Raw genomic sequence first — 23,083 nt, 5'->3', positions numbered from 1 at the left:
TGCCCAGGACTCAGGCTGCAAAGATCTGCAATTACATTCCACAATCTGAGGGGTTTAAAGGATGGCCTGGTACTGTTTGTTTCTTTGAAATTCCACATTAGTACTTGTAAGTGGTTGGCTTATTGCAATTCTGTAGAGAATGACTGGCAGTAGTCAACGAATATAGGGTCACTTTGAGAGGAAAAGGTCTAAATAAAATCCAATAAAATTCTCATTGAAAGAGAGCCTAAAATCCCTTGAACAGTTAATATTACTTGTCTCCAGACTGGGCAGAAACTCAAGGAAAATTATCAAAGTGAAATGCTCCTTAAAGCTCACAGTTCAGTAGAATTGATAGCACTATCCTGTGAAGAAGCACATACATTATCTACACCAACAGTTCTCACATCATTCTCTTTTTTTTAAAGAATTAAAAATGTAAGCACAAGCATATTAATGCCTTTTCAATGAAACAGCTTGACTTTACTATCATTTTTCTGCTGGTGTCTTTTTAAAATGGTTATTAGGCCATAGATCTACACTGAGGAAAGCTGTACTGTTCTTTACCTAGGGGACAACTGAGCATGCCAGGGCATGGAGGGCATGGCACAAAGGACTGAGCAAGATTCAGAACGGTTTCATGAGGCTACAGCTGGAGCAAGAGCCTGAGAAACAGTCCCAAGGATTAAACATTCATCCACACCTTGTGAAAAAAAAAAGCTTTTGAAGAGCTGGAGAAACCTACGATGAGACAGAAAGCAAAGGAGTAACTGAAGCAAAGCAAGGACTCGGGCCTGACCTAAATGCTTGGAGTTCTAATTAACACTAATTTTACTGTCTTAATATTCAGTAAAAAATGGCCCTTGAGACAGCAAAAAGCTTCTGGGTGCCCAGTGAAAGGAAAAGGCTAGGAAGATGTCAACGACTTGGCAATCTGGTGAGCTCAGTAATACTGAAAAACTCAATGGCTTCACAGAGGCATAAAATCTTTAAGGCATGGAGAAACATTTTGTTGCCAGATACTTTAAAAATGAAACAAAATTCAAAACATTCAACAACAACAAAACAAAGAAATAAAAACCACAAACAAACAAAAATCCCACCAAAATCTTTGAAAAAGCTTTTCACTTCCATCACAGCACCTGGCTGAAATTCATCACTCAAGATTGTCTGAAAACACACTGTTAATCCTCTTACCCCAACATATCATACTAACAGGATGTAATTCTGCAGTTGTTCCTATGCTGGGCACACAGTTAGGGACTAGACAAGAGACTCTCCTTGTTCCTTAACTTCCTCAGCCAGCACTTCCAGAAAATGCACCAGCTTAGGGAAAAGAACTGGCAAGGAACAGGAAAAGAAAGTTCCCAAAGTTCAGAGAGCAAAGCTCAGGTAAAGTCAAGAGCTTTTGCAGCTGCAGAGGAGGCAGCTATGCCAAAGGGCACTTTAAAAACAAAGCAAAGACAGAAGGAGCCATGGTAAAGCGGAATGGAATACTAGAGGCAAGCCCAGGACAAGCACTGGAAACCTATTCATCCCAAACACCCATCTTCACTTAAGCAAGAAATGGAATTCCTCTCTCATGTCCTCCTGATCCAAGCGGTAAAGAAGGTCATTGATCCTCCAGCTGAAGGTCATGTACCAGTTCAAATTCAGCTGGCAACCCAAACTGCAAAGATGGGCATTTCAAAATAAAAACTACTGCTTCTTCGGACTATTTTAAATAGTAAGTTTCTTCATTGAACCTAATCATACATAAAGTGAGAAAATGAAATATCTACTGTTTACAATTCAAGCCAGGAAATTTACCAACACATGAGGAAGTTTATAAGGGAATCAAGCAGAGTACTGGAGTCAGAAAGGTGTCTACAGAAATGTTTCAAGCTCCAACTCACCTAGAAAGAGGCACATGATACTCTCTGAACACACACCAAGTAGACTAAAGTGACATCTATTTTCAAGTATGAATTAAGAGGCAGTACACATACAACTGTCCCTAAATGTCAGAGGACGCAAAAACTGTAGCTGTAGAAAGCTGTTCCGCAGTACCTTCATACTCCAATTGTTCTCATACAGTGACATGAGGCAAACCAACAGCACATATTGCACTTGAGAAGCAACAAAACTTTAAATCATAGTACAAATACTTGCATATAAAAATTTATTGTCTTGTTTTTTTTTTTAAACATGAACTTGATATACATACAACCTGGACAGGCAATTTATTCATTGCTTGAGCAGAGCTTTCTAGAAAAGAGGTGATAGCACAGAATTAAAGGCTGCACCACATTTTTTCCCATGTAGCAAAGTGGACTAATAGCCATGTGCATACAACAAGAATAAAATCGTGTGCAATACTCTCTGCAAGTTCTGTGTTTGGCAGCTTACTTTCAAATGTCTTAAGCTTTCTAACTTTGGTGAGTTCATAGGTACAGGTTAAAAGTACATTTATACAATGCACCAGCCCTTAAGTGTAGAGTTTAAAAGTCCAGGCCTGGTGCACTGTATGGATCTGTAGAAAAATATTGTCATTTTAGTTCATCAAGTTTGTATCTACAGCTATTATCTACTACAAAATAGAAGTAAGAAATAGAAATTGTTCTTTGCAGAAAAGGAAATTGGAAAGGTCAAATTTTGATGAGTTTTCACAAGCACCCTGATTTTCTTAAATGATATCCAAAGACTGAAAGCAAAGGCTCCCAGTTCACTGATCACTGAACTCAAATCTTTTTGCTCATCTAGTCCTTGACTCAGTCACCTATGGATGTGCCTAGTGTTAATGGAACTTGTCTCAAGAAGTTCATGGGGTTATTCACACCAGACACACACTTTGTGCTTAAATGTTGTGGTAAACTGAATGCTAACAGCCTTCAGGAAGAGAAACTGCAACAGAAGCGTTGCATCAGAAGTGACTTTTACCTTAATGAGATGGCATTCTTCCGGTGGAGTAACTATACTCTGAAAGATGGAGAGCTAATTTCTTAGATTTCAGGTTTTGACATACAATGCTAAACCCCAGTGTGCTATTCCTTCCGGAGAATTCTTCAGGCTTCAGTGACACAACCAAAACCATAAACAGGCATTTGACAGGTGAATAATATTTTCCATTTTTAAAGTGCAGATTTTCATTTACAATGTGACAACATTCCAAAGTAAACACTTCCAGACAATTTCTATCATATAGCCTATTTCTTTCATATATACTCATTCTTACATTGCTTCAATGCAGTATTTTCTAATACTAAACACTCAGATGAAATTATATTAGCTAAACTGTGTACAGTAATTTAAGGAGAATGTTTTCTAAAATAGAGTTTGTCATTTGTTTCAATCACAAACAGAAGTACTTCATCGGGAAAAACACTAGAACCACAATTACTACAACCACCAGTCTGTAAACCATAACCTTAAGTGCAAATAAGATAATCACTTCATTTTAGAACCTCTGACATTAAAGAAGGCTGAAAATAAAATTTCAGAGTGGGAAAACATTTTATCAAAAATTTTAATTTTTAAACTGAAATGCATGTTTTAGAAATCCATTGTTTCTAATAGATGGGTAACTTCTAAAACTAAGGTGTTAATGGCTGTTAACTTTGAAAGAAGACCTCAGATATTTTATCTTTACTTTTTGCCCAATGTTTCCATGTTGCTTCTAATCAATTTTAGGGAGAAAATTGCATACCAAACGTCAAACATGACAAATCCTGTCATTATCAAGACAGCATTTAAGGTTTCCTCAGCTGTGAGGAAGCTCTCTTCACCAGCTTCTCTTGTTTTCGTGTTGTCTGGGCTTCCTGAATGGCACAACAAACCCTCTGTAGAACACAGTGAAAGCAAAAAACAATTAAAGCAGGTAGCACTTTTCTTCCATAAGATGTTACTAAAACACAGCTAATTCAACAAACATTTAAACACACAGAAGCTGATCTAAGTTGGATACCTAGCTCCTGATTCCCATGCACAATATTCAATTGCTAAACAGAAATCCACAAAAGGTAAAGGGGTAGTGTTGCACTTGAGAGCAGAAAAATCAATTTGTAATGTATAGATACCAGCATAAACATTAGCAAAGGGAAGTGCAGTTAGGAAATAAATTTAAAAAATGTAATTAAACACAAGCAAGTATCCTTCTAGTGTGATCTGTATGTTTTGTGCAATGCTCAGGCTTGGGTCATGCCACTAAGATACAAACTAAAATGATTTAAATTACTTAATTCCAAGTGTGATTTGGACAACATGCTGTAAGAGAAAGCTGAAGGAACATTTTTAGACAAGACACAGTAAAGAACCAAGGCAGACTCTCCCAGTATATAAAATGTCTCAAAATCATAGCAATTTTTTTTCCTTCCCAGTCTAACCCATTCTTTCAGGAGGCTCAATCAATTTAATAGCAGCAATTTGGCCCTGATTCTGATTCCATCTGCTGACTTGCCATTTACTGCAGCTACAATTTCAAGCATGCTTCCAAGACAGCGTGGATCCAATTGATTTCACATTTGCTATCAGGGAGAACACCTCCTCCCTCATCACCTCATACAACACTACAGTAACACACATGGTTTCCTGGGAATTTTTTTTCTATTCTTGAAGTACTCTGGAATTTATTCAAATTGTTAGATCACCTCAGGTAAGTTACCTGCAAGATCCAAGCATTCACAGAACAAAGTCATAAAATACTCCAGCCTCCCCAGCACCAACAGGAACAAACATTTAGAGATAAATGGGAGAAAAACCATGTGTGGGGAAGGAGGAATCTAAATAAGCCTGTTCATGCAAGGTCCACTTGTCCTGCCTTAGGTGATCTTGGAATAATGAGGAGGTATGTGGAACCCTACAGACTATAGGGGATTTAACACAACCTCGCACTTTAAATATTGGAATTATTTTCCTTTAATGAGCTTTAACATACAAACCCTCAGACTATGTAGCTTCAATACTAAATTATTATTGCATAAACTCTCCTGAATGCTCTGGTGTCATCATACTCTCAGTAAAACACATTTTTCAACACAAAACTATGGTAAATGGTCCTCAGGCACAGCAGCCTATTCTCTAACAAGTCTCTGAACATTACCATCTTTTTTACAAGCTGAGTTTCAACAACTGCCAACAATATCATAAGAAAAAAAGATTTAAAAAAAAAAGAAAAAAAAGAAGAATATACCCTTGCTGTAGCTTCATCCCAAAGCTGAACTGTCCTTACACATTCATGACCTGTACTGTCCCTTCTTTGGAACATCTTTTGATCCTGCTGCAAAGGGGAACAAAAATGTGCTTCAGATGACTCACAAAACAAGAATGCAGAATCTGATACTTAAATGGCTTGAATGCCAACCTCAGGTTAGATTTCAGCATGGTCTCTGTCCAACCCAACTGTCATACTTTCAAGAAACTTCCAGTAAATCCTGTCACACAGTCCCTTAGTTAGCAGTCAGAACCATAAATAAGTTAAAAGCATGTATGGACCTCTAGTGAATATTAAATAGAAGAAAATGTACATGTTTTTCTTACCAAAACAGTGATTTTTAAAATATTTCCTTCATAGGAGGGATAACGCGTGAATTCTTCAAATAAGTAATCCCACTCTGTTGTTAAATGGCCTAAGATTTCCATTTCTTTCACATATATCACTCTCCTGTTCAAGAAAAAAAACATCCATCCTCAACTTCCCCCTGGGACTAGAACTTTGCTAGAAAAACTAAACAGAATGAAAGCATTTGTTTAGGGTTTTTTATGTGGATTAAAAGTATCCCCTCAGTCACAGTGGACCCTTATTTCCTTAATACATTCTGAGACAATCACTTGGCCTTTAAAAGTCATAGATGATCTAAGCCATCACACAGGATGAGCAGGCCAAGAACTGGGATCAGGAGAGAAGTGTACATTTATCCAAGGCTGCCAACAACTCAACTGCCCAATTATCATTCACGGCCTTTGTCAGTGCCTTGAAATCTTGTCCACCTGCAGCCTGAATTCTGAGGCGTGCTGGCCATTATTTAAAAACCACACTGGGAAGCCTCCATGGTCTTATTATGGATGAGCCTCTCTCATCCATTCAGGCAAGGTGCAAACTGGTGACTTGTGCCATGTGGAGATCTAATCCTTTCCATTATCAAAACATATTCAGAAAGTTTTGAGTCCTCAAACTCAGGAATGCCAACATCTTAAACTCTAAAACTTGTCAGATGAGTTTAATGATTTTCATGCTGGTACAAAGACTTCAGGCTTCATTTAGAATATTCTTTAATTAACAAGATTATAAACAAGTATTATCAAACTGTTAGCTTGACTGCAAACACTTATAACAACCTAATTTGAAAAATCAAAAACAAAGAAGAAAAAAGAATATTTCCCTCCACTATGATGAAAGGGTCACTGATCTCAGAGGAAACTGTCTTCCCAAACTAGTATCCAGCACTGGCATTACAACTAAATTACATTTTCCATTAAGGAAACAAAATAAAATATTAAAAAAATCAAGAAGGTAATAGAGAAGGAAAATAGATAGGCAGGGAATAGCAATCAGTTTAGACTTAGCCAGATGTTTAATCCCCAAGCTGAAATCATGTCAAACCCTTAGAAAGCATTCAGAATTTAATACCTGTTGGTAACAATAAGGTTTGCTCTTCTGCCTCTTGGAATTGCACAGTGGTGTCGATACACCTCTTTTTCCAACTTTCTGATGTGCAACTTCTGAAACAGAAACAGAAAATAATTCTGGGTCTGTACAAAAACAAACAAACCAACCAACCAAAACAAACCAAACAAACAAAAAGGAAAAAAACCCGCAAATCAAATTGGTGTCTTGAATTTAGAAGCCTTCAGAAAAGTTCCCTCATTGTCAGTTCTTTAAAGCTGGTTCTCACAGTGCTCTCAGTCCTGAAGCTGAGTCACTGAGAAGTCTGATCTGTTCCACTCCAAGGTGTAACACTGACACCGCTGTATCAGAGTATTTCTTCAGCTTTGATTTCCTTCCTGTGCTAGTAATTGTTTAATAATGTTCATTCCGCTACACCCCATGCTGCAGGCTTCATTCAAGAGTGAAAACCCTGCAAAGGTCATGTATTTTTATAAGGTACATGACTCAGACCCTCAGAAAAACTCTCAAGATAAAAATTCTCAGCACACCTCAAGATCAGGCTCCTGAAGCACTGAGCAGATATGGCTATTCAATACCCAAAATACAAAGGTGTATGAAAGTGCAGATTAAATTACTCATCATGTTTTGATTAGACAACTCCAATCAAGTGACAACCTACAAATACAGAAAAAGGTTTGAAATAAAGTACTGAAGTGCTCCTAGGATTTTTTTGGCAATTATTCATGATTTTTTTTTTCAGATTTCCCATTCTGTACACACTCTTGGACTAAAGTATAATGTTTCCTAGAGCATGTCACCAGGATTACAATATTCCATCAAAAACACAGACCAGCACAGAAGCCAGGCTCACAGTCGAGCTCCAAATAACACTGGATTAAAGGCAGCAAGACTCACAGAGTGATACCTGAACATATTTGTGGGAAAGGAATACACATCAAAACATCATGCAGAAAAAAGATAAAAGTAGGAAATTAATAATATGCTACCAGTGGGAATCCAGCCTCAAAGTGGGTATGAGAATCAATCTGTGTCAACTACTGGTTTTCCTAATTTGCAGTAGTCTTTAAAAAAGACACTTATAAATAGTGTTTAATTAGCAAAAATTAGCGAGACAATTATGTAAGTATAAAGTCAATGCATATTAGCTTTGTGGCCTCCAGGTCAATACAAGCACCCGTTTTATGATACCATCTGTTTTAAGGGAAAATGGGCAGCTCCTGCGTAGAAACATGGGAAACCACAAGGAAGAATGCCTGGATGCAGACTGCACACACTTCAGATCAACCTCCAGTAAATGGTGTCCCAAAATTGGTTTGATATTCTTCAGAGCACAGAGAGATGACTTTCAGTTCATTTTACAGCTGTTCCTGTGGAATTCAGCCTCTATAACAGTAAATTGCTCAAGTTCTCATTCCTCAAGTTTCTGACAAGCTAGTAACAATAACCTAAAGAGGAAAGACTAAAAATTCAGAATGTTTTTAGTTATTTTTTGTAAATAGCGATTTCTTTTTATTTCCTTAGGCGGACCCATAAAACCAATGAGATGACAATAGAGGCTGCAGTTGACTCCACAGTTGTCTGTCTGTGATTAACAGGTTTAACTCCATGCAGTTTAAGTACCAAAATCGAAAGATCAGCTTACATAAGAATCAATTAAAAGAACTTTCGACATTTTTTTATATTTGCATTTTATTTTCATATATTCAAAAGTTCAACAAATATCTTAAAGCATCATCATACATCACAACTGACTCCAAAAAATCCTTTAATCTCAAAAGTGGATGAATATTCAAGAGCTGAAATCAACAGCATAGTGTTTTCCTGGACTTGCTCCCTGGCGGTGTTATTTTTTGAAATACATTTTGATCCAGCATTTCTCAGCAACCAGAACCATAGGGTCAACCAACATCTTCTATAAAAAAATATCCCTTTCTGACCATCTTAAAAATTTCTGAAACTGTACAATGTACATGAAAGGAAACAAAGATGCCAGAAAGACTGCTTATCTCAAAGTCTCTTCAAAACATTAGAAGAAATATGGCAGCATAACACTAAAATAAAACATGAACTCACATTTTATACCTGAACCTTCGCGCTTTCAAAAACAAGTAAAAAATTCAAGGAATAGAAAACCCACCACCATGTAAAGACTGTAATTCAAAGACTGCAATCTATATTCTGAATCCTTTTGTTGAATATGAAGAAATTAGACATGCCACATATTTAAACAGATTTATTCATAAACATGTTTCTCTATTCAAACTCAAAGCTTCGGAGAGAAAGCTTGTTTCTCACAACTTCAGAAACAATCCCAATAGTATTTTTAGATTTTACATGCAATATATTACCAAAGTAAGAGTTCCCACTGAGGCCTGTGCCTAAAAGATGCAGTGTTTCTCAGAGCTATTCTCAATACACCTAATAGATGCCAGCACAATGGTGGTGGCATTATGTAAAAAGGGGGTTGCACTTGATGTAAATTACTCCATGATCTGCACACTCTTCAAATTTAGACATCTTTATAGAAGCTGTTATTTTTATGAGCATACTAGAGCAGTTTGAAGAAGTTAACTCATTCTTATTTTACATGGAAATGAAAGAACCAATGCAAATTTACACAGCAGAACAGTGAGTGACGCAGAAATAGAATCTGCAGTTTCCAGCACAGTCTATGCTCTGCCACACAACACTGTCTCACCACCCTGACTCAATTATTCATGAAGTGTTCTGCATTCTTTATAAAGCTCCATGCTTTAACTGGGAAATGAAACAAAGTAATGCCACAGGCATTGAATAATGTATGAGTGACATCACGGCAGCCCTGAGGAGCTGGGTGAGCAGCAGCCCCTGGCTGGGCACGGCCCCTGCAAGCACAGGCTCCCACCGCCTGCTCAGGCAAACCTCACCTCAAACCCTCCTCACACCATGATCAAAACTCCTGAGAAGTGATTCCTTGGAAAACAATTCTCCTAGAGCTGCCCTATTCCTTGGTTCTCCAGCTACGCTGCGCATTTGTGTCTCACACCACACACGGTGTACTCCTTGTGAGCTGAGGTACAGCCCGCTCCAGGGCAGAGCTGACTGCCCAGGCTGTGAACTGCTGAGCACATCCTACACAGCCCACACACAGATCCAGCACTTCTGGGACAAGCAACTGCATGAACAAGTTTACACAACTGAAAGGATCTACTCCACCTGGCTATGGTCCCCAGTTTGCACCCACTTTCCTGTGGAAAAAGTACCTTTTCTTTTAAAACCTACATGTCTGCTCCTCTAAGACAAGCCCTAATGCCTGCATTTCACACAAAAGTAATTAAGTAAAATATTTTTCCATCCAATCACTGGATAGTATTGAGGCATCTGTTCCTTAAGGTAACCTTACAAGGTTTCCACTCTGTGAGGCTAGATTCATTTTCAAGGGACATATGCACTAAGGGTAGTCAAAGTAGATGAGAAGGTCTGGGTTCTGGTTAAATACTTGTAACACAGGATCAAAACTGGGTCCAAAAATAACCAGCACTTGGATCTACTGTGATTAAATTTGTAAATGCACATAGAACTGACTTTCTGACTCATCTTTTTCATTAAATATCCAATTCCATGTAAAGAAACTGTCCTGCTTTACATTGCTTGCTAACTTGTATTAGAAAACAAAGCCTTCCCAATATTGACCTCTAGCACAAAAATCAAGAACAGTTCATTAAACCTGTATTCCATTAAGTGACTTGTTGAAGGAAACAAACTGTATTTAGTGAACCACACAGAGGATTCATTTCTGGTTTGTATTCAGTTCTAATCTACAGTTTTCAAGAAAAATACAATACTAGATGTGGAGGAACTCCATAATATCAAATTTTCTGTGTTGATTGTGTCACATTTTCCTTTTTGCTAGATATAAAAGCTTAGTAAAAAAAAAAGTAAAAAAAAAAAAACAACAAAAAAAACCCTCAAGATGAAAAAAATTTGACCAGCTTAGTGTATCACAATTTCATTTAATCCTCTAAAAAATTCACTAAATGTTTTCTTGCATAATTTTAACTTGACCATTACATTCTAAAAGGCATTACCAACAGAGATGCTTCCGTTCAACTTTTTTCCCATATGATGGGCAAAAAATTGGCTCCGACAATAGCTTGTTAAGCTTAGCTTGCTAATTTCTAAGATGCTGTATTAGTAATGAAATTTATGGCATTGCTTAGTATAGAAATAGATATATACTTATTTTTGTATGTGTGTGTGTGTAAACTCCTGTTAACAGCTGAAAGTTTATACTTATTTTTTTATGTTAAAGACCAAAGCCCCTGAAGATTCTGTGAATAAAACCCAGAGTCAACTAAGCTGGCTGTCTGTTTTAACTGAGCAAAGCACATAAAGAACCAGTAGCAGCAACTTGAAGGCATAGCGGGTCAGCAGATGAGTTGTTGACAGGCCTAAAGCGCAGGACAGAAAACACAAGTACAGGTTTTCTCAGCATTTCTATGAAAACAGTGCTTCTAGGTCATGAAATTACAAGCATTTTCCCAGAGGTAAATTCCATTCACTATCACTATTTCAAATTTTGCTCAAGATGTTACTCTGCCCCTCTGTCCCCAGCCTACCGCTAGGACAGCACCAATAAATAAATGAACTCAGGACCTAACCTACCATGAATCTTTTATCCAAGTGCCTTCTGTTACTGCCATTCATACGGAGCTAAGCATCCTCAGAAAAATAAATATACAGGAAAACCCTCCCTGTTTCTCCCATCTAATCTTACTGAAGATGGTTATTCCAGTTTGTTTTCTGAGCCTGGACAACATGAAACACCGTTTTATCCAACTGCTACACAGAAAAAGATAGGGAGGAAGGGGAGAGGACATGGTAAATGCAATCATGCCCTTTATCTAAATACTTAAGGCAGATGAAAAACCGTGACAGAAACAGACAAATATGGAAAATGTTTACTCCATTATTCCAGTTCTTGCTGCATGCCAGGAAAGAAGGAGAAAGAAAAGAAATGTTAGAAATAGAACAGGGAATAAGGATTAAAAGACCATGTACAAGCAAGTAGCAAATATCCAAGTTTTGGTCTTAAATTGTAGGCAGTTAATTTACTTTAGCTTTTTAGCAACAGAATAAGCATATAAAGCTAAGTATTAATAACACAAAGTCTGAAATACAAATTAAGCAGATTCTGACTATCAAGAACTTGAAAACTCATGTTGTTCATCTCCCATATGTTAGGCACATCCACATGAGAAAGCAGGCTAAATGTCCACACAGTGCCTGTAGCTATGACAGACTGCTATTATGAACAACATAAGGAAAAACCAAACAGTGGTATTTTGAAAATTCATGCAGTTTTTTTAACTGCTGATACAACCAAACAATTCAAGGTCTATTAATCTTTTTAAGAAGTTGCTTAGTCTGTAAACCAACCTCAGCTTTGTTATAAAGACAAAAATTTGAAACTATCAAAATGGAGTTTTTTCACATATTTACATCTTAGTCCTAATGATTCTTAATCCTACTACCTCCTTCCAGAGCATGAGAAGTGACTACACAGCATAAAATGGAGAAGATCAAATAACAGCAATGCTGCAGTTTCCATTTTGCATTCAGCTTACTCCGAGCACTGGGCCTTCCCTGCTATCCAGGCTTGCTTTATGAAATTAGCTGGGGTGAATTTTTACTTCAGATACTGACTGCTACAGATTGACTGCAACTTAATCCTCCATAGAACCCTGCAGGCTAGAGAATTTTAACTGTGTTTCCAATGCAAAACATACCTCAAACAAATCATACCCCTCAGCTTCCACCCTGTTGTAGGGCCGGATGATGCCGTCTTCACGGATGAGGCGTGGGGGACGGAGATTTGACACTTCCTCAGTTGATTCTGCCACCCTGCCATAGTGCAACATTATTCTGGTAAGCTTAACACAATCCTGAGTTTCACCAGCACATCTTTAAGAAGTCACCCTTTCACTTGCCACACATCCCACTTACACATCCTGGGTACCCTGCAGATGTAAATAGTACAGACATACTGCTAATAATAAATTAAAAGTTGCACTAGGCCATTAAACAGCTACAGAGTAAGCTGGAGAAGTTTATTCCCAAATGCAGATAATTTACTAAGGGTTCTCAAGTTTATTATTCACACACTATCCAGAGGTTCCATTAAAACACAAGAAGCCCCTGATGTGCACTGCTAACCAAATTTCAGGCTGGGAAGTTTTACTCTGAAAATTTCAGCGGTCTGTTTTTTACAGCAAATTTAACTGACATTTCTCCTCAAGGGAAGGAGTAAAATGAAAAAACAGGTTAGTTATTGTCTACCTGGCTACAACACTGCAACATGCTCTCCAAAACAGCAATTTCCTCATTATCATAAAATACATTTGTTAAAATACATTCGCTACTGGACATTTCTGAAGCTCAAATATCATTCTGCTTTTTGTATTGAACAAATAATCGTGTGGCACTACTGGAGCACTTTATCACCTGCTGTCCAACACAGGGGGAGTATTTCAAAAGCTCCTCTTGCACTGTACCTTTGAATTCCCTGGAAGGTACTGCTTGCCATGTCTACAATGCCTCCCGTGGGGCGGGCTACCACTCCTACAAGCCCCTTTCCAATTCCTTTAAAGAATCCAGCTGCACCTTCTTTTTTAGCCCCTTTAAAAGAATAGAAACAGAACAATAAATGTTTTCATGATCTACTCAGCCACAGAATTAAACCATTAGTGCTACAGGGGAACTGTTTTGTATTGGGAACAGCCCACAGTCATTGATAAGAGTCCTGTTGTACAAAGAGCTGTCTGTGGAAAGTCTCCCACTGTTGCCTGGTCTGCTCACACATCACTGTTCACTTAATACCTTACCAGCCTCTGACGGGCTCAGGACTGAGATCTTATCAAGATTCTCTTTCTCACACTTTCAGTCTGGACTATAAGCCAAGAGCTGAGATTTTATAGGTTGACAGTAATAACAAAATATTCTGAAGACATTAAGATGCACAAGTATGATAGAAGTTAACTATTTCTACCACAAAATGACATGGTTCTGGTGATAACTATGGAAGAACCAAAGGAGTGTTCAGAAAGCAGGTGTGGTCACCCTCCCAAGAGACAAGGACTACATATCAAAGTATCTCTCAGAAGCTATAAAATATCACACAGTTACAATTGACTCCCAGCATTTAAATCACTGCCACTTGAAGGTTAATAAGAGACATTTTATCTTTTTTAGCTGGTGATCTTTACTTGATTATTTTTACTATCTTTATTCTGGCTTCAGACAATAAATTGGGTACTAAAGCAGGCCTAACAAAATATATCAGAGACAACCTCTTCTAAGCTCATACAAAGGTTTTAAAGGTGGTAAAACAAATAACAAGATACTTGAGGAAATCATCGTGTAAATTCGCATTTGAATAAGAAATAGAAAAATCTTGCTATGCATTAGCATTACCATACTTGGACTGATATTTCTTAACATTACAAACCAAACTGTAAAGTATTGGGAAACCACTTAAGCAGTGCAGTGCAGCCTTTGTGCTTACCTTCCACTGGTTTAGTGATGATGCCTGTCACACCTCCAACAACACCCTAGAACAAAGATAATTAAGTTCCCAATGAGAAACTGGAATGCTGTCAGTCCAACTGGGCAACCAGCTGTCTCACAACCTTATTTTAATACTTTATAATGTAAAGTTCAGTATCAGAAACGCTGTTTGCCTGGGGGTTTTTGTTTTGTTTTTTCTCTTACTTTATATTTTGAAGAAAACTATAACTGAGGGAAGGATTTGAATGACAAAACTGACTGCAAGGTCAAGTAAGGGCCCAGTTATCTTGATTACCTAACACATTTGTTGAACATGAGTAACTATTTATTTATTTACACAATTCACAGGAGAAATTGGTGTTACTTCCTGTTCAAGATCCTAACTTCAATTCCTCAGGTTGACCAGAAACACGACCTCAAACACTCCAGCTATTGCACTGCACTGGGTCTCCTATAAACCCACTGCCTGTTTGTCTCCTCTGTTTAGTTAATTAACCAAAAAAAAAGGTACCAAACTTTCTCGCAGGTGACTTTCAAGCAAGTTGGCACATCAAACACTCATCTCCAAATCCATACCCGTAAGAGTCCTTTTCCTCCTTTGGCCAGGCTCTCCCCAAAGTCTTTTGGCTGCCGACCCATTTCCTCTCTCCTTTTCTGCTGAAATTCTTCATCCAGAGTAATGGCAGCCAAGCCTTTGCCAACAGTTCCAGTGATCCTGGACACCATCCCTGCTGCCCCACCTGAGGGAACAGGGCAGAGAGCAAAAGTCACTGTGTTTTCACGGCTTAAGAGCAGACACTACACAGGAAGCCAACAAGTTCATAGCAACTTCCCTTCATATTCAGTTTAGCTATAATGAATTCACACAGAGCCACATGTTGTCCATGAGGGGACTCCAGACTCCGCTCTGATATGCACACATACAGCAATAGGGAACGCTTCCAGCATTTCACTACATTTTACAGACCTTAATGGATGAAACAGTGTTTTCTCTAATTACTGTCAAGACACAGCTAAATAAAAATCTAAGCTAATCGTAACAGAACATTTCTCAGGCTTCTCCAGACATTTTAGGACCATTAAAATTATGTTTCTTATTTATCCAGAGCATGTTATTAGTTTAGTTACATATGCAATGTTTCTCACATTGGTTGCTCCGTCCACAAACAGATCTTTAGATGGTTTCAGGTAAATTGCGGGTGAATGATCTGCATCACAAACGCTGGCAACAGTATGACAACCTTAAATACTCAGTAGAACAATAATGTGGGAATTCAGCAGAAAAGAACATTTTGACACATACCCACTGTGTGCCCAAGAAGACTTCTAACACCAATTACAAAGCCTTCAGCAAATTCTTCAGGTCCTTGAACAGCACCCTAAAAATGAAATTCATTAGGACTAGCAGAAAACGACACAATGATGCATCTGTTTCAAGAAAAACTAGCAATCCCTTTACATTGCTGCAAGTAAGGCCATTTGAATAGGTTATTTCTTTGAAATTCACATGAAAAAATTACTGCTGCCTGTTCAGGGTGTGGAGTACAGTGACAACAAACTATAACCCTACCAGTGCATTCAATCAGCCCTTTATATAATCAGCCCAGACACAGTTAAAGAATCAGGAACTCATACCTGAAATGGCTCATAGAAGAAAGCTTCAACTCCCTCAGACAAACCTCTGATCAAACCAAATGGATTCCCAAGAACATCTAATCCAAGTACAAGAACATACATCTGTTTCAGGAACTGAATGATGAGAGGGAAGAAAAAAGGCAAACAACAAAAGCAGTGTCATGAGCTGTTGTCACACATGTGGGAACCTAAGCCTGGTTCATTTTTAATTCACTACCCAAGTAAGGTATTAGAGTGCCCAACTAAGTACTTGGTGAAGAAAAATAAAATCTTCTTTAAGACACATACTCAAAATTTTACACAAAGGCTTGACTAAATAAGCTTACTTGTTCACTGTAATGTCTAACAACTCTCATCCTCAGTTGATCTCTCTTGCAGAACTGGTATTTGATTTCAAAGAAAGCAAGTCTGAAAGACAAGTAATCATACTATAGTTAAAGACACCCTTCCTCATTCAAATCCTTCTCTGCTTTCCTTCAGAGAATCCTGAAGGCTATTGCCTTAAAAAGGATCCCGAATCCCATCTTCCTTCCATTCCTCCCTTTCCCCTAAGGCTGTATAAACTTATCCTACAGTCAGTCAGCAAGATTCACAATGGATCCAATTATTAAGTGTACAGCAGCTTTAGTCAAAGTATTAAACAAAAATCCCAAACAAACAACCCCAACCAATTTTATTTGCTTACTTGAAAATAAGATCATCCACATCGGTTAGAGTAGCTCCGATACTTTTCAACAGCAAATTCAGAGAATGGATGGCTATCATCTGTTCCCCCTTATCTGATGCTTCTCCACCAGAAGCCAGAGACAAACTCAAATGCAACTGGCAAGGCAGAATTAGTGAAATAAGACAAATCAAGACCAAAGAAAAGCCAAACCAGAGCAGACAGGTCGTGTGGTGCACTTGTAAACAAAACTGTGATGAAAGCTGAGGAAAGCTATCATTTCATCTACTGATGGTTTTTCTTCTCTTGCTTCAAAAAAATCTAACTGCTTCAAGAAAGACACGAAGATAATCCCATGAAAGTGTATTTTAATACAATTTATGATACATTATCCAATATTTTATCTGGCCTTCAGCATTATTATACCCGTTGGTTCTTCCCACTTAGTTATGCTTAAAGGTCTGTTTGTCCTCATGGGCACCAGAGGAAGTTTTCCAACAAAGCATTAAATTCTAGAGAATGCAAAACGCCCACCAGGGATGTATTTACTGTAATGAATTAATTGTATGTTTCATTAACCTCTGAATAATCTCTCTATTGCATACCTTAATTGGAGAAATATGAAAATGTTCAAAGAAGCTGAGCATTGACAGGTCTGTTAGGGAAGACTCCATTAGTTCGGTGTTAAGTGCATCCACATCTTGCTGAATTAATTTAGACTGGTTTCAATGTTTAAAAAAAACAAAGGAAGTTAATCTCATCCATATATGTAATACAATTAATCATAATCTATCTAAATGTGTTTATATATATATATAAAAATAAACAGTAGAAAAAATAATCACAGTTAAATACAGTTAACTAACTAGTTAAATATGCGTGTACTAATTAATCCAGGGATAGCAAAAAACCCAAACAACCCATAACAAACACAGAATTTCTGGGTGATTTTTCCATTTTATATTATATTGATATTCACTTAAATTCCTCAATCACTTATTCTTCAATCACCATTCCAGCAAAAGTCCGTTTCTGTCATACATTACCCTTTGTTTTTCATCTTCTGGGTCTGTAGATGGAGTGAAAAGCTCACTAAGTGCTCCTAAAAATCCTTGATCAATTTTCAGAGCCATTTCCTGGATAAGAACCATGAAGTACCTAAAACGAGAAAAAAAGTGCATACTTGTATAAATTTAACTTAAATACTACATGCTTAGCCTACACAAGTGAAGTCTTGCAATGCAATGTCACACACTAAGATTTACAATCCACAATATCAACTGTCAATTTATAGTTAGAAATGCTTACTGGCCAGCACTGCAGAACAAACAGACACACAACTCTGGTACTGTAGGACAGGAAGGAAATAATTCTGATTATTAAAGAATTTGCGTAACAGTCCCTTCACGTGGTCAGTCCTTATTTTCTAAAGGTTCCTTTCTGAATGATGTTTTTTTACTGGAGATATTTAAAAACTCAATCTGAAGTCAAGAGTGGTTTGGATAGGAGAACAAACTTTAGAACAAAGTTCCCTTCTGAAATATATTACATCTCTAAAATCAAATAACAATACACCATTACACTCACTTGAATTGCAGGACTTGGCTGTATTCGTTGAATCTAGTGATGATGCTGATGTCAATGAAGGGTTTTGGTTCTAAAGAGAAAAAAACACTTAAATTGCCAAGTTCCTGCTTTCAAGGCTGAATAAATCTGATATTACTATAGGCTTTCTCTTACCTGAATCCAAAGCAATCGACTTGGGAGGGGCTACAGGGTGAAACACAACAGGAAACATCGATCCTGGTAATTGATTATCAACCTAAAAAATTATTGTATAAGTACAGGAATATTTTAGAGACATGATAATCAAACACAGTTCCCATTTTAGAAGGCTTGAGTGACTTGTTTATAAATTGTGTTCAAGAGGAATGTCCTACTTACTTAGGTGAAAGGAGGAAAGAGCAAAAGGATTGGTATCATTGTGGAATGTTACTCATTCAGTTGTAAAAGGTCAGATGGTTGCAAGTGCTGCACAAAGGATGCTTAGAGAGGTTCACAACCACAAGGATTCACTTACAAGGTGTGCACCTGATGGCACACATTGACTGTATAGTGAAAACCACCCTCAGGCAAAAGTAAAAACAAAACGAAAGATAAAAGGAAAGAGCAAACTCCCCCACCAACTGGTCAGAAAAAGCACCAGGCTCCTCAGTGAAGGGCAGCAAATGGAGATGAAGATGGCAACAACGATGACTGAACATCACTTCCCTCTAGCACTGAACACTTCTCACTAGTACCTGCTAAAGTGCTCTACTGGCAAATTTAGCAACACTATTAGCACTGACTGGACTATGCTGATCAGCTGCAAGTGTTACACAGCAATTCAGTGTTAATATTACATGTAGAAACTGCATACCCTTCAGCATATTTAAACGTCTGTTCTCTACTTCCCATTGGACAGGCAGTTTTTGTACTAAAGGCTCTAGACCCCTAGATGTACTCTGTAAAATAATGTTACACTTCTGTGTAAAAACTACAGGAAATTTTAAAAAACATTGAGATCTGTTTTAAAACACCAAAACGCAGCTCTTGAGAAATAAATTCTCCATCATAGCACCCTGCTTTAAATTAGCACACAGTTCTGTGGAAATCTTTCCAGACTACTTGCAAAATCCTGGGATCAGAGTTCTGCACACTTTTCCATCAGAGCACCCCTGCTACTCTGATGTAGCGAGCAAAGCGTCACACAAATGAGAACTGGAGATACTTCTTCACACAAATGAATAAAATCCAAGCCTTCATGTGTATGTTTAATTTTGGAACAAGAGGAAGGCTGATACCTGCAGCCAGTACAGCTGAGCCCGTAAGCTCCTTTGGTGAGGTGACTGCTTGAATTCAACCTGAATTCCTGACAGGAAGTTACGGCGGATGTTGCATCTGATGGGGAGACGCATTTCCATTGGATACTTACTAAAATTCACCTGCAAATGCAAGAAAGCAGAGCTAAGATACAGTTTAATTTGGGAAACAATAAAATGGTACATTACTAGTTAACAGACTAGCAAATAAACCCTGTGTTTTTCCTTATTATCAGATCACGAGGCTACTGAATTTCTCCATCTAATTAACTGCATGGAAAGTAGTGAAAACCACCAGTTAGTCTGACAAGGACAGTACATTGCAGCTTTAGTTGTCCCAAGCAGGAACCTCTGTAGCTATTTCTAAGCAGCTAATTAGTACTAAGTACTAATAGTACTAATTAGTAATAAATACTTCATTTAAGTAGCTATTTCTTCATGAGTTAGATATTACACTCGCGTAATTAAAGATATTTATGTGCAGCTGACTACTTCCCCAACTGACATTTTTCCCCTGATCCTGAAACTCTGAAGTTATGAGAAGCAGAAGCATAAAGCTCTCTTTTATTGAGAGCAAAATGTAACGACCAACAGATAAAAGATTTGATACCACATTCTATAAATGAACTACTGCAATGGTCAAAACTCGAGTATTCAAAGAGCTGAGGGTATATACACGTTTTTCAAATGAAAGGATGATATAGGAAACAAGCCAGACTATGGTGCTATAAAATGGTTGTATTTGACTTAGCCATTTGCATACACTCTTTTTATGCATGGAATACAGGTATGTATAATTAATGTCTGAACAAGCTCAGGTAAGCGGATTAGTTTCAAGAGTCCTTCAACACTGCAGACTCCTTTACCATATCAAGTAATGGGAAGTGCACCTTATTTAGAAGCTAAAACCAAAATTTCTGCCAAGATTTTAGGGTACATACTGCAAATGTAGGTTCACAACTAACATGCAGACACAAGCAATCTTTTCTACCGCACAAAAGAAAAAATCCTTTGAAATTCTTGCTTCATAATACAAGCGTGGATAATACCTCAGTACTGCCTCAGTATCACCACAAAACAAAAAACATTATACTGTGTAAGATGTGTAACTATTTAAATAAAATTCTTGCCTCTTGTTTCTGTTTCTCTTCACACAGCACCTATCTCAACTTAGCAAACCAGAATTCTGTTTTAACTGTTGCACTTGTTCTGCAAGCATTTAAACACTGAAGCTCAATACAAACCTCAGTATTGCTGTCCAGTTTATGCCAACCAGGACCTTGGGAAGCACTCTTGGAAAGATATTTTTGATATGCTTGTTCCAATAGGTTTATTTGCTTTTGATTAAATGGTTTCCACTTTTGCCTTGGTTTCTGCTCCCAAACAACATCAGAACTGCAAGACAAATAACAAAGTTAACAATTTCAGAGTACCTATGCCTTTCTTATGCCTGAAAATCATGTAAAATGTATTTTTCTAATTTCTCAGGCTCAAAAAACCCTGTTGTGTCTTTTTTTTAATATAAGCTAAAAAAGGAGGCAGTTAAATCCTAATTGGTTCTAATTCCACAGCAGGAGTAAATACAAAACATAGTTTTAATAAAAAAATGTTTCACTTAACTTGAAACATATCCTCTTCAACTCTATTGCTAGAATTCAAATATGCTGCCTAATTTTGATTATGCAAAGGAATATTTACACTTCCATGTGCAGTACCTAGTTATTCCTATGTAAGAGATTTCTTTTTTATTTTCATTGTTAACTAGAGAAAGTCCAAGACTGTGGATTGACAAGTTGATTTCCTGATCAGGTTGTTCCAGCTCCTCTGCTTGTCGCGCTTTAGAAACCAAGGCCACATCATCTGTGAAAAGCAGCACGCGCTGGCGCCCATCCAGGAAAGACACCCAGTGAATCTGAGTATTTGCATTGTAAGCAAACTGGCCACAGTCATCCTGTATCAGGGAAAAAAAGAAAGCATATTACATGAGTAAATCCCTGATGTTGCTCTATATGTATAAGCAAGTTTACAGACAAACACAAACCAGAACTCAGTATTTTTCCTGTTTGCTCAGTTTCACTTGGTTGCACCTTGTACTCCAACACCGGAAAGAGATTGGGATTTTTTTTTTCCCCTTTTATAAACTAAATATTCCAGCAATTTTTGTGGTTTAGAATAATATTGGAAATCATTAGGAAACAAAGGCCTTCAGAGCAAAGCAAAAGGCTTGGAATCTTAGTAATGGCAGAAGAAGGCAATAAATCACATACCATGAAACAGTAAAACCACACAACTTCACTGAGATCTCTGCTCTTCAAAAGCAGATAGTCCTTATTTTTTAATTTGTAAGGCAAAATTGAGATAATTAAAACCCTTTTCTCAAAAGCCCCAAAGAATCATGAATGTAACCATAATTACACGGTAAGGAAATTGGTTTTAACTAAAACCATTTTTAAATGTGAAAATTTTGACCCAAGGAAGTGCTTACACAGTAAAGCACACTCTAACTGGTTCTGAGTTCAGGTGTGTGAAATTAAAACAATTTCCAGTACAACTGAAACTCCAGTTTGCTTTCCTGTTCCTTCTTTTAGCTACTAATATTTTTCTGTTTTGTTAACTCTGTGCTACTCAACAGAAAAAGCAAGCTATTTCTGAAGAATTCCTTTTAGTGTAAGGTGCAAGTGGGCAGCTAACTAAAGACAGACACACTGGACTTTATTTAATTGAAACATCTAAAATCTTGTTTCTTGACAGCAGTTGTAGGTCTCCTACAGGATGAGACAGATGCAAAGTTACTGAGGAAGCTTTCTCCCTATAGTTTTAATTTTGGAATAGTCCTAAACTGGTTCATCATTTACTTCTCCCCTTACAAAATTTACCTTAAGTAGGTCATGTTCACCAAACCTTTGAGAGTAGCCCCAAGACAATATTCTCGGTTTGGTTGGATCTGTCCAGGCAAAGAGGCAAACTTGCCTTGGTTTCAACTCCATTTCCTCTCGTAATCCACTGCAGGTTAAAAGAAAAGGAGAAAACAACAGCATTCACTGGTTAAACGCACTGATGGAAGTGGTGCAAGCAAACCCCAGGACTAACACTCCAGCCCTCCGGCAGCGAGGCATGAAAAGCCTGAGCCATTCACCCCAGACCAGTCCAGCTGTAGGTTCATCTTGGTGATACCCATGTGATACTTGGTGATGTTTCACCAGGATAGCCCCTGGTTAAATAAGCAATGGTGAGTTGTTTCGTTCACGCACCTCTGTTTATATCTGAGAGAGTCCCATGGGGTGTGGTTAACAATCAGAGCTGGGGCAGCTCCCTCGTGGTAATCCGTGAAGCTTATCACAATGGAATGCTCCGAGACATTCACATCTACCAGCAAGCCCCCATTCTGAGAGGAATTAGACAAAGCCCAGTATTTATTCCATGCATTAATTCAAGTTAGAACTATGATAAGCATTATATCCAATAACTTTGCTGAACATGGTACCTTTATAAACGCATTCCCTAATGCTAGGCTACAGTGAATTCTGAAATTATAATATTCTTCATTTGAGTCAAATTAATTTAACCATGAACTGCGTGTCTCCAATATGTAATAGCTTATCAAGAAATCCTAAAATAGAAAGTATTTTTGTTACCTATTTAAACAAACTGAAGGCACCGAAGACATACCCTCTGCAAAAAGCCCAAGATGTCAGAGGTTCAGTATACCATTGAAACTTAATAGCAATAGAGCTGTTCAGTTTCCTATAAGCTTTTCACAAGTAAATTAACTTGACTACACAGCTATGAAAACAT

The 23,083-nt window shown here is 37.7% G+C and overlaps 1 protein-coding gene across 4 annotated transcripts in view; it reads right to left on the bottom strand.

Moving 5' to 3' along the window:
- Positions 1 to 2,123: 2,123 nt before the first annotated feature.
- VPS13C (vacuolar protein sorting 13 homolog C) overlaps positions 2,124 to 23,083 on the bottom strand; it is a 74,303-nt gene continuing 53,343 nt past the window's right edge. For 3 of the 4 annotated variants that reach the window (XM_066196584.1, XM_066196585.1, XM_066196581.1), the window contains 21 exons: positions 22,540 to 22,673; positions 22,165 to 22,291; positions 21,004 to 21,239; positions 20,533 to 20,683; positions 19,271 to 19,411; positions 18,168 to 18,249; positions 18,015 to 18,084; positions 17,474 to 17,585; positions 17,033 to 17,146; positions 16,449 to 16,585; positions 16,090 to 16,171; positions 15,764 to 15,877; positions 15,432 to 15,507; positions 14,705 to 14,868; positions 14,127 to 14,172; positions 13,117 to 13,240; positions 12,352 to 12,466; positions 6,584 to 6,675; positions 5,494 to 5,617; positions 5,147 to 5,233; positions 2,124 to 3,797 (listed from right to left, as the gene is read on the bottom strand). In XM_066196584.1, the coding sequence (XP_066052681.1) occupies positions 3,708 to 3,797; positions 5,147 to 5,233; positions 5,494 to 5,617; positions 6,584 to 6,675; positions 12,352 to 12,466; positions 13,117 to 13,240; positions 14,127 to 14,172; positions 14,705 to 14,868; positions 15,432 to 15,507; positions 15,764 to 15,877; positions 16,090 to 16,171; positions 16,449 to 16,585; positions 17,033 to 17,146; positions 17,474 to 17,585; positions 18,015 to 18,084; positions 18,168 to 18,249; positions 19,271 to 19,411; positions 20,533 to 20,683; positions 21,004 to 21,239; positions 22,165 to 22,291; positions 22,540 to 22,673 (2,418 nt within the window). In that variant the 3' untranslated portion in view covers positions 2,124 to 3,707. Of the gene's footprint in view, positions 3,798 to 5,146; positions 5,234 to 5,493; positions 5,618 to 6,583; positions 6,676 to 8,087; positions 11,547 to 12,351; positions 12,467 to 13,116; positions 13,241 to 14,126; positions 14,173 to 14,704; positions 14,869 to 15,431; positions 15,508 to 15,763; positions 15,878 to 16,089; positions 16,172 to 16,448; positions 16,586 to 17,032; positions 17,147 to 17,473; positions 17,586 to 18,014; positions 18,085 to 18,167; positions 18,250 to 19,270; positions 19,412 to 20,532; positions 20,684 to 21,003; positions 21,240 to 22,164; positions 22,292 to 22,539; positions 22,674 to 23,083 lie in introns of those variants that run through there. The other variant, XM_066196582.1, reaches the window with a different exon arrangement.

This window comes from Chamaea fasciata, unplaced genomic scaffold (genome assembly GCF_029207755.1).
Source record: "Chamaea fasciata isolate MVZ Bird 193981 ecotype frontalis unplaced genomic scaffold, bChaFas1.0.hap1 SCAF_14, whole genome shotgun sequence".
Classification (NCBI taxonomy): domain Eukaryota; kingdom Metazoa; phylum Chordata; class Aves; order Passeriformes; family Sylviidae; genus Chamaea; species Chamaea fasciata.
Note: the sequence above shows the minus strand (reverse complement) of the source record. Positions and strands in the feature narration are given on the sequence as shown.